This window comes from Parasteatoda tepidariorum, chromosome 1 (genome assembly GCF_982258835.1).
Source record: "Parasteatoda tepidariorum strain Cologne lab strain chromosome 1, Ptep-v5.0, whole genome shotgun sequence".
In the NCBI taxonomy this organism is placed as follows: domain Eukaryota; kingdom Metazoa; phylum Arthropoda; class Arachnida; order Araneae; family Theridiidae; genus Parasteatoda; species Parasteatoda tepidariorum.
This window is the reverse complement of record NC_141755.1, coordinates 122,756,795-122,769,295: the sequence shown is the minus strand read 5'-3', so window position 1 is coordinate 122,769,295 and position 12,501 is coordinate 122,756,795. Positions and strand designations below refer to the sequence as shown.

Genomic DNA, 12,501 nt, shown 5'->3' with positions numbered 1-12,501 from the left:
ATGTCCTGTGTGTGCAGGGCAGGTCTCTTCATCAACAGGTCGTAAAATAAGTCCTTTTCCGCATAGTCTTTCTCTTCAGTCGGTGCATGAGCACAAATCTGGGTTATGTTGTAATGTCTTCCTTTCAGTCTTATTTTACAGAGTCTCATGCTTATAACCTGAAAGTCAATGACTGCCCTACTGAGTCTTCTGTTCACAATGAAACCGACACCAAAATGGTGTAATTTGTCATGCCAGCTGTAATATACTCTGCATTCCCTTTTTTCATCAAAAATGCCTTTTCCCAACCTTCTGATTTGCAAGGATATCTCTTCCCATGCAGAGTCGTCTGGGTAAAACAGACCCGGTATATGCACATTGTTGAGGTTTCTGAACTGGAGGTCTTGTACAGGGTGGGGTAGTTGGCCCCATGCCCAACCCCTAACCTAGAGGACCAGTTCCCCAGGGGCAGGGTGCCCGGCTATACCCCCGGATGCTGATGCCCTAGATGACCCAACTCACAAAAACACTACGGTAATTGAAATTAAAAAACTATGGCATAAAGGTATTACTCTTAATTGAACTAGAGCTCATGTAGGGACACGGGGTAATGAGGAGGCGGATCGGGCAGCAAAGGAAGCCATCAGTCTCGACCAAGTGGATTTCACTGCCTAACTTACCCAAGTACAGGTCAAGTCGATAATAAATGAATGTGGCATGACACGGTGGAAAAGCGAATGTACAAACAACACTAAGGGACGTCAAACTTTTACTTTTTTTAAAGATCCAAGGGTCACCAGACTGCTGGCAGATTTTTACCTAAATCAATTTCTTACAGGCCATGGCGTGTTTGGTAATCATCAATACCGCCTTTTCAGGAAATCCCCAAACTGTAACTTCTGTGGTGAATTCCAGGATATTAAACATCTATTACTTGATTGCCCGGAATTCCAGGCGCGTCGTGGCACTGACTTTCAAAATAATAATACTGAACATCAACTCTTTTCTTATCAGGCCTGCAGAAATACTATCAAATACATCATGAAAGTGACCCTAAAGAACATTTTAGACTTAACGTAAACTATAATACTTGAACTATTACTTCTGAACTTTGACTGTCCCTCCATCCTGCCAACATTTTAACTTTTTACTTATTGATTTTAACTATCGACTTTTAAAACTTTACACCTGCTTTTATCATCTTATTTATCTACACTACGATGTTAGTTTTTTATTTGTTGGGATTTATATGAATCGTCAATTTAAAGTTTTACTATTTCACCCAAGTTTTAATTTCCCATAGATTTTAAAATTGCTCATGTTAGCATTTGATGTTAAATTACTTTTAGAACTTTACTTGTTTTGGGGGTTTTCCAGGTTTTAAATTTCTATTTTGTTCTATAGCTTAATATTAATCTTACTCGCCCGCCATGTTCATGAGCTGTTGCCCTTTATTTTATGTATCTTGTGCATTTTATGATTTGTATATCTTTTTGGATTTAAATAAACATTTACCCGTATGCCCTAAATTGAAGCAGGTCGGGGTAAATTTTCATATCCCCGTACCCATTTTAGTCGCCTTTTAAGACATGCATGAGCTACATTGAGACTATTATTTCTCACCAGGTCATCACGCAGGTGCTTCCTATTATATTCTTTATTTTAGAATAATTAATAATAATTCTATGAAATATATCAATTATATAATTATTGTTATTTATTTATTTATTAGAAAATTTCTGAAAGAAAACTTTTGTTTTGGTATATTTATTTTTTATATTATTTTAATATTCTTAAATGTATATTTATTTTTTGCTTTGATGATTCCCTTCTGCATTTCTGCTGATGCTATTTTTTATTAGTTTCTATAAAAGCATATTAAGCACAAAAGCATTCTATAAAAGCATAATTACATCAGTAATATTTTTATTTGATATAGATAAGGAATCTGCCAGGTTTTTTTTAAATACAGGGTATCTGCACACCTGGAAAGTCATGAAAAATCATGGAAATTCATGAATTTTGGTATTGAGCAAAATTTGTCAAGAAATGTCATGATTTTAACCATTTTTTAAAAAAAATCATGAAAAGTCATGGATTTAGGTGGCCGATTCAATTTTCGAAATTGAATTTACCCCCTCCCCCTCAATTTCATAGTGTTCCGTATTTCTGAATTTGTAACGAAATTCCCACTCACCACTCCCACATTTTATTGAAATATAAAATGTTCTTATCGTGTTCTTTAAAAATTAAGGTGTTCTTTAAAAAAATTAAAGAAAAAACATCATTTCCGGAGCAAATTATCTTTTAAACTTCTGTGATTTCAGAATTTTTGTTATTATTTTTATTTTATCAATTTAAAATTTTAGCTGAAGGCAAGCTAGTCATTGGCAAATTTTTTTATTCCGAAACGTGAACAGAAAAATCACTACTATTTTTTTCCTTTCCGATGAACAAGAAAAGTATCTTTAGAATGTAATTCTGCAGAAAAAAAAGAAAGAAATTATTCGCTTTTGTATTTTTTTTCCAGCTATTTTATGGCTTTAACTCTTTCTTTACTCTGTTTTTTAAATTTAAACTCTATAAATATGAAGAGGCAGAGTATAATAGCTTTGGTTATACTAACCATTTCAATGATTTTTTTTTTATAATGCTGTTTTAAATTTATTGATGTGTTTTTGTCGGAGAAAATAGTAACTTCGTTAAGTCATGAATTTGAAATTTCTGAAATGTAGCAGATACCCTGTAAATATTTTTCTAATTAGTTATTTTTACTTCATCATATTGTGTTGCATTTAGCTTTTTCATAATCACGTCAATCCCTTAATTTCTGCTATGCTTCGCGCTCCCATGCCACAGGTCCTGGGTTCGATCCTCGGGCCGGGCAAGGTTGACTCAGCCTTTCATCCTTTTAGTGGGTCAATGAATGAGTACCAAGCATGCTTGGGGGCTAGGTTTCGCATTCGACTGACCACCTAACCGGAACATCTTGCTTCTGCACCCCAGAGCCCAAGGTTAAGAAAGCCCAGAACAAGGCCCTATATTATGGGCTGTCGCGCCACTGAGTTTAGTTTAGTTTTGAATGGCAGCTTTAAGAATTTTTAAAAACAATACTGGAGATTAAAGTACATTAATCAATGAATAAAGTCAATAATATTTACTGTTTCAAATTGATAATAATTAAGTTAAAATGTCTGCGTGTAGAATATAAGATTAAAATAGTTTCATTTAATATTTTTGCTATATTTATTCAATATGTTATAAGACATTTATTTCACAAAATTTTGATATTTTTCCTTTTCCTAATAGTTTTGTATCAAACTCTTTTTAGGGGCTCATACCCACATTGCTCTTGAAGAAATTTTAGCCGAAAAGGCTGAAAAAGCAAAAGATGCCGAAGAAAACAAACTTCCCCAAGAAGTAGTTCTGATGCAGCCTATTAACTCTTGTGTGAAAACCATAATTATGATTTGCAAGTAAGTGCACATTTTCATAGCACAGATTATTAATGAAAAAAAGGATAAATTTAATAAAAATTCAAAGTAAAAATATTCCTTAGCTCCTTGTTTAGTATTAATATGTTTTATGAGAGACATAAGTTTAGCTCATTAAATTTGGATGTAGCTTCGTAGCTATAGATTGAGTGGTGTTTAGTTTTGTATATTTAGTAATTATAGTTAAATTTCAAAGTGAAATTGAGAAAGTTTGTTTTATCCAAAAGGCTGTTGAAGTAGTAAATCAATTATCTTAAGTATTTGACTTATTTTAAATTTACAGGTTGCAGTGTGTTTATTTATCTTCAAATATATATTGTAAAGAACTACATTTTTATTCAATCTTTATCAGAAACAACTCACTATATTGTGATAGACTTCAAATAATTATATGCATTGTGACTTTTTAAAAAAGTTTTCTTGCATCTTTCATAGTCATCATTTAGTTGTGTTGAACCCTTGTGTTGGTTATTCATATACAATACCCACAATTGGTATAACTGAATATATGACCTGAATAACTGAATATATTGACATAACTGAAAATATAGTACAATTTATTTTGTAGAGATTATAACCAAAGTCTTGTATCGAAAATTGTCTTTATTGTGGCATGCTAGTGTTCTAATTATGAAACCTCTTGTATTTTGTAAGTTTTAAAGTATCTTTCATTTTTCTGAATGTAAAGCAAACTTTTTTTCATCACATTTAACCATATATTTTTTTTTAAATTCTGTTAAGTTGTGTGGATTCACAATGATAACTAGGTCTAATAATTTAATTTTGATATTATTTACTATTATTTATTTCGATATTTTCATTAAGACTGTTAACAATTAGAAACATATAATAAATTAAATTAAGTCTAAGAAAGAACATGTATGTGTTGTGCAAACCGATTAGTTATCTCTCTTTTTTTCCAAATTGTAATCAACATCCTTAATTATTATCATAATTTTAAAGAGTGGCTAAACATTGCATAGTTATGAATATTTTTTTAAATATTTTTGTTTGCATCTTGCAAATAAAAATTACCCCCAAAAAATTTATTATTTAAAACATTATTTTGGACAACTATGCATTATTTTAATTGATTTTTTTAAAAATGTTATTTTAATTTTTTTAATTAAATGTTTAATTACATAACTTATGACTATTTAGTTTTTATCTGTTCCTTTTTTTTAAATCAAAACTTGAAAAATTGAATACAATATTTAATCCATCTGCTTTTGTTAAAGATCTTTAATTTTTTTATTTTTAGAATTTCTTGAGAAACTAAACCAATAAAAATAATTACAATGTTGTATCTGAAACTCTTATGTTCCTTGATTGTATATGTGGAAGTACTACAGGAGGCCTTGAATTATTAGGTCTATATATTAATGAACACAATGTTGCTTTAGTTAACCAAACTTTAAAAACACTTACTGAATATTGCCTGGACCATGACATGAAAATCAAGTAAATAGTTTTAATTTATTTTCTTTACATTTAGTGTTTATTTTTACACATAGTATTTGCTTTTGTTTTTGTGTACTCATGTGGTAAAAATTGGTCCTCTCCAAAAATCAGTATTAGAAAATTTTATTTTTCTAATACTGAACTAACTCTTTTCTTTTATCTTTAATTTTATCACAAAAGACTACTCTCGTTATTTTAAAATACAATTGAGTATAATTTCATTAAAAATGTATTCATTTTTAGCACAAAAATGTATAATTACCTCTGGATAGGCTTTTGTGTCATTTAAAAAAGTGAAACACGGTTTTGTATCGTATTCTTGAAATTTTGATGTAACATTTTGATAGTAACAGAAGTTTTATGCGTAGTCTATGCAATGAAGGCACACATAAGTTTTATGGTCGCAGGAAACAATCTTGCAATGTTATATTGATATTTTTGTCTGCACTTTTTGATTAAAGTACTGGAGGCAAGGTTGCTTTCGATTAATTTTTCTCAGTTTGCAGGCTGACCCCACTATAGAAGATTGTATTGGTGTCAAATGAAGTCAGGTTTTTATCAATAACTTAATTGGCATTATTTTGATTTCCCCCTCCCCTTCATTATAGTCTTAGAGAAAGTCTTGCTGCATTGATAAACATCATTAATTTAATATATTTGTGTTAATTTAGCTCAATTAAAAAAAATAATTTTAAACTGTTTATAGCAATATATAAATTACATAGGTATTTATAAGTAATCTTCCACAATTTTATTGAATAGTAATTCTAAAAATATTATTTATTGTATTTTGTTTTAACAACAGTTTGAATTGTAGTATTAATTAGTGTCTAAAATTTTTATGGGAATACCTTTGTCAGAGTTGCCACAGCATCTGGAAAATCGGAAGAATACAGGGAATTAAAAATTTCTTAAAAAACTGGAAAATTGCAGGGAATTTCCAATTATCAACAGAAATAAAGTGTATAATCATAGCCTGCACTATAAAAGATAATTCAGCCATGTCAGCTGTCCAACTGCAGAAGCTCCTCAATCTGTGTCTATTTTAATTCCTCAATTTAATGTCCATTTTTCTCTTCTCAATCAAAAGTTATATTTAATTTTAACTTTTAAGTCGATTTTACTTTATCGCGCTTTAGTGCTAGTCCGATGGAAAACGTAAAATTACGGCTCCACTCTGTGTTTGTGTATATATATATATATATATAGATATAAACGTCATAATTCATCATATCTAACCTGTGCACATTTTTATTATGTGTTGAATATATCAACCAAGATTTTAATTTACAGTCAGTAAAAGGTAAATATCTATATCTCTTTGTATTAGGCTGTGTTTTTCAATCAAAACATTTTGGAATTTAGGGCACTAATCCATCAAGTTAAGTCCAAATTTTTCAAAGAAAATTTGATTTATTTTTGACTGTGAATATAGTTGATTAGGTTAGTTCTGGAACCGGGCACAAATGTTAAACTACCCCTATTCAGTGTATGATTAAAGAAACCTATTGTTTTATCTAGTTACTTAGTTTAGTTTAGTAAAAGTTTGTAAACCAGGTCTTACCTGGTTTTTGTACCTCAGTTGATCACATTGTTTTTTAGTCATTCAAGATTTATTAAGGATAATAAATTCCTACCTAGACTATTTTAAATATTTAATAATTTTTTACAAATGACACTCTTTGGCATTTGTAAGAAGAATTTTTTTAACCAATTAAAGAATTTTATCCATTTTAGAAAGAGCATATTAAAAATTAAGAAATAAATTTGACCAAAACAGTGTATAAAAAATTTCTACCGACAATGAGGAAGAAGGTTTTAATTACCTAAAGTAATCTACTGAACCAATCTAAATAATTTTTTTTATTTGTATATTCTACAATAGATTTCTCTCATATAAACCTATTGTCCCATATTTTCATAAGTTAAGCACAATTCTTAAATTATATATTGTGATGCACATTAACAAACTGTGAATCCGGAACTACTTTTTCAAAATTTAAATTAGTCCAAAAAAGAAAAGAAAATGAACAAATGTGTTAAAAGAAAGGCATAATATTTTGACATTTTTATTATAGAGTGACGAATAATAAAACATCTTTTTTAGGTTTTTTTTTATTTTTTTTTTTTAAGGATTCAAAAAACCTTTATTCAAGACTATGTAACTATGTAATACAATACAAAGAGGAAGAAGAAAAAACGGAAATAATTAATTGAACGAGTCATTTTCGAGTATCTAGATAAGTATAGAAATGAGACTGACAAATAAAAAAATGAACACACACTTTAAAAAAAAAAGAGATTTAAATGTCATTTAATGTGAGACTTAAGTATATGTAAGTCTGTCAGGAAAATGCACTTTTCTGCCACTCTTCATTACAATCGGCTGTTCGTAATTGCCGTTTGTTTTATCACACGCACTCGATTCACCAGCAGAGATTGTTTTGATTCCTTTAAAGGATATGCCGGTTTCACACGATCCAGTGAAACTGTAGACGAGCGGTCTTTCAGTTGGATGGTTATTGCTTTTTGGGATCGTTGAAGTACTTTGTGAGGTCTGGTGTACGGTTGGCTTAAAGGAGGTTGTTGATAATCAGTGCGTAAAAAAGCATGAGTGCAGTGTTGTATATCAAGGTGCATAAAAATAGGGCTTTTCCCATGTCGGGAAACACTGACAGGGTTGAGCTTATTCATTTGAGATTTGTGTCTATGCACTGCTTGTTACCAAATTCGTTGAACATATCTGCTGGTAACACGAGAGATTTTCCATACACAAGTTCAGCACTGGTGGCTTTCAAATCACTTTTGAAGGTGGTCCGAATTCCTAATAAAATGATAGGCAATGTGTCAGTCCATCTAGGATTTTCGTGGGCCTTTAATGAGCTTTTCATGTGTCTATGAAATCGTTCAATAATACCATTTGACATTGGATGATAGGCTGTTGTACGGATGCGGTTTGTACCATGAAAAAGAGAAGATTCTAGTTGTCTGCCTTGATCAGTTGTAATTGTAGAGGGACAACCGAAACGGGAAATACACACGTTGAAAAGGGCTTTACACACTGTGGAAGCTTTTGGAATTGGTATCACTTCAGGTCATCTAGTGAAGCGATCGATGGTTGTGAGTAGGACTGGGCTATAAATCGATATATCGCGACATATCGATTTAACGCCTGTATCGGCAGGCCGATACAGCGACTTTCGTTCCAGGCGATGCATCAGAAATCTGATTTAAGCCGTCGAGTAAAGAAGACGAACGATATACATACGATATAGCGATACAAGACACGCAAGGATCTCTTACGTTCCGATGCCAACTCGCGCTGGGGAAGACTATGTTCGTATCGTTATATTGAAACGGCCTTGATTGATGAGCGGTAGAATCAGAATCAGTTTTGAGAATATATATCGTGATCTCGCATGTTCGTTCCCGCACATCTTAGTTTTTTTTCTTCTCCTTTGTCGCTACTTGATATCGTTTCTTGTAGATTATTTTCAGTGGGACTGACTTTGTGATCGTCGTTACCTTGTTCTGAACGTAACCTATTATTGAAAAGAATATATAAAGAAGTGTTTCTTAATTAATAAGGTAAATTTTTTTTTTTGAAACAAAACTTTCTTTTTTATTTTTAAATGTGAAAATTAATTTTGATATTATATATATGTTTAAGTATTATTTTACATTATTGAATTTATTACAAACGGAAATCTAATTTAAGGTGCCCATAAAGAATTAAATTAAAAAGTAATTAACTTTGTTAGGCTATTTTTTACGTTATTTTAATTTATTAAAAACTTTTTGGATTAAATAATAATTTAATGGGTTTTTATTACTGATTTTAAATTTATAAATCTTCAGTTGTTTTCATTTTTATAAATAAAATTATAACAAAACTTATTTTTCCTCTTTTGGATTTGGACATAAGTCAATCCACTTTGTTCATTCAAAAAAATTAGTAATATTTGCGATTGCGACTTCTTTTTTTAAAATCATTTAGCACTTCGTTTTATTAAAGAGTATAATCGTGTTTTTTAATTTTCTTTCAATATTGTCTGTTGAATATATTATCGAATATCATAATTCTTTTGTTTTTATTTTTAAGAAATTAATGTTTTTTCGTTCAGAATTCGGTAATTATTCAATTTAACTTTATTATTCATGTGAAATAATAACGATAAAAAATAGTGTTGTTTTAAAAGTGTGTTTTTTTCTTTTGTTTAATTTATTAAGCACTTTGTTTTAAGCATACAAATAATTTTTAACGAATTTATTTTTTAAATTTTCTTTCTATATTGTTAGGTAAATATATTGATAAATTTCAATTTTATTTATTTTTTTATTATTTATTTTTAAACTAAGAAATCTTTCGTTATTTGCGCGATCATTTTTAGAAAATATAACATTAATATCTTTCTTAAGCAAAACATATACATCAAATTCATAAATTGATTTAAATCAATCTGAGTATGAAGTTTTGATAGAAATCCGACTTTCTGCGCCTTATAAGTAAATGAATTTCAAAAATACTATATCGCGATGCAAAACTGACGATGCATCACGATATAAAATTTCTTACATGCTCTGACTTGCTCTGTGATGTACTTGTGCATATTTGGAAACACATATTTATCACTGATCAACTTTTTTGTCGCAGAGATTCCTGAATGAGAAAGTCCGTGAAGTTGATTGAAAATGATATTACGATACTGTTTTGGTACAAAAGGACGAGGTTTACCAGTTGAAACATCACAATATAGTTGCACATTTAATGTGGGAATGAAAGTTTGTTCCAATTTCAGTGAAATAGACTTTTTAAGCAGTGAATTTAATTCTGGATCATCTCCTTGTGCTCAAGGAATTGTTAGAGATGCTGTCTATTTCGATGCGGGACAGTGCTTCCGCCACTTGATTCTCGGTGCCCTTTTTGTGGCGAATGTCTGTAGAAAATTGGGAAATATAGTTCAAATGTCGCAGTTGACGTGATGAGCGTTTTTCGGGCTTCTGTTTGAAGGCATAAATGAGTGGCTTTTGATCTGTAAATATTGTAAAATTTACGACCTTCCAGTAAGTGCCGAAATTTTTTTACAGATGTGTAAATAGCCAATAGTTCACGATCGTAGGTAGACCAATTTTTTTGACTCTTGTTGAGTTTCACTGTCATGAAGGCAATGGGTTCCCATGCATCATTCTTGAACTGCCTGACTGAACCACCTACGGAAAGGTCACTGGCATCTACGTGAACACAAATTTTTGCACTTCGAATTGGGTGTCGTAATAAAGTTGCTGTAGCAAGAGCTTCCTTTTGCTTCTGAAAATGCATGTTCCGCTACCTCACGCCACTGAAGGATTTCATTAGGTTTTGTTTGTGTGGGACGTTTAGATTTCTTTTTGTTTTTAATACTCTTCAAGAATTTGTTTTCAATTTAAAAGTTTCACTTCGTGAAATTGTGATTGGCAGATAAAGAAAAGTAAAAGTAATTATGGATCACCACACACTAATAAAAAAAATAGCAATAGCATTTTAAACCAGGGCTCGAAAAACAGCCCGTCCGCCAGTCCTCGGCGGTCAAAAATTCTCCGCGGACAACGAATTTCTAGAATCCGACGTCCGCGTGGACGGCCATTTTCCCGTTAATGTTCATGATACATTTTCAATTTTTGTTATCTTACAAGAGTCTTACAGGTTACAGGGCAGAAAAATGACCCACAATACAGCAACATACTGCGCATGTTACTGCGCATACTGCGCAATACAGCAACATACTGCGCAATAGAAAAAAAATTTATTTCCAAACTCTTACATATCCCGTTTTAGCATACCTGGGTTGGATAAAACGGGATAGGGTTTACAATGTTTAATTTTTTTGCATATATATAAATATAAAATTATAAATAATGCAAATATATAAATAATATTGTTCATATATAAAAAAGATCAAGTCCTCATCAGAGAAATACATTACAATTAGTTCTAAAGAAAGATGTGAAATCCTAGAGTCGAAAATAAAATGCTTAATAATGAACGTTAATAAACAAATTTTGCATTACTATATAAAGGGACTAAATTTTTCAAAAATATATATAGCTAATATAAATAAGTTGCTTAAAAAGCCTAGGCCTACATTAATATATGGCTATTTTAAAATGCAATAATCCAACAAATAAATAGGTGGATAAAACGGGACATAAAAAACTCTATCCCGTTTTATCCAACTCACAAGTGTCCCGTTTTATCCGACTCTGACACTTTTTGAAACAAACATGGCTGCTGCCTATATGTGAAAAGAAAATTAGATAGACTGCACATAAAAATATTGGTAAATAAATGTTTAATTAAATTTAATACTCACCGGAATTTTATTCCCATATATGTAGGCAGTACAATGTAAAAAACAACTCACGTAAATATAGAAAGTGGCAAAAAAATAGAGTAAAAAAGTTCTGAGACCTGTAACTTTCTATCAAATAGTGATCTCGAAGCGGGACACACCGAGAATGATATAATCACGTCGAATAACACATTTCTGTCGTTGTCCACTAGATAGCTGCAATAGTCTGGTCCCTAGACGACGTATCCCGTTTTATCCAACTCTCCCCTACTTGTCTTAAACAAGAAACTTTAAAGGCAATTATGAACATCTACCTAAATGGAAAACCCCTCTCAGATTTCTGTGCAGAAACCTCTGTAAATCATTGGCTTGATTGTGGAACTGGCAAACGTCATATTTGATTCATTTAAAAAACGCAGTACCCACGGATAAATTGACATTCCAGGTAACTTGACCTTTAAATTATTTCAGAAAAGAAATAAATGATTTCATAAAAGAAATACTAGGTTACTATCAGTAACCTAGTATTTCTTTTATTACTGTATAATGTAATCCTTGTAACTACTAATCCATTGTGCAATTTATATAAATGTTTGTAATAAATAAGAGAAAATTATATTTTTACTTATTTAGAAGCTACGGGTTAGTTTCAAAGGAGGACGGGTTCATTGTTGGACAAGCCGTCCTCGGGGACGGGAAAAATTTCTGAGTTTTTTCAAGTCCTGTTTTAAACCATATTTTTACTTATGCATAAAGCTCTATTTTTTTTTTTTTTTTTTTTACAACAAAGGAAGTCAGAAAAGGTTATTTTTTCTCCGAAATACTAAAGCAAAAGTATTAAATAAAGAAATAAAAACGAAAGAGAAAGCCATAAAAAGTTAAAGACACAGGGATGAGATTTTTCAGCTTTTAAACGGATTTCCGCCTTTTTCGCTTTCGTCTCTCAAATTTCAGCCTTTTTTTTTATCAAGAACTCCGATTCTCTAAAAGTTTAAGTTTTTTTAAAATAAATATTTCGCCTTTTCTGAAAATTCAGTCGTTGAAATAAAATAATGTGTCGTCTTACAATGATGCACATATTTTTGAGAAACACAGAAGAATATTTGTACGAAATATTGTTTTAAAAAGGTTCAAATTTTATTCTGTGGATTGTCCAAATTCTTCAAAGGATTCGGTGATAACAAAACTACAATTCTGGTAATCAAGATTTGCGTGTGACACTTTACGTAACAATTTAT

At 30.9% G+C, this 12,501-nt stretch overlaps 1 protein-coding gene across 2 annotated transcripts in view; it reads left to right on the top strand.

Moving 5' to 3' along the window:
* The window catches only part of LOC147816856 (ras-related protein Rab-34-like), a 101,577-nt gene that overhangs the window by 2,190 nt on the left and 86,886 nt on the right, over positions 1–12,501 (top strand). For both annotated transcript variants that reach the window (XM_087161507.1, XM_087161534.1), the window contains exons 3-4: positions 3,311–3,455; positions 4,735–4,934. In XM_087161507.1, coding sequence (XP_087017633.1) covers positions 4,792–4,934 — 143 coding nt within the window. In that variant the 5' untranslated portion in view covers positions 3,311–3,455; positions 4,735–4,791. The remainder of the gene's footprint in view (positions 1–3,310; positions 3,456–4,734; positions 4,935–12,501) is intronic.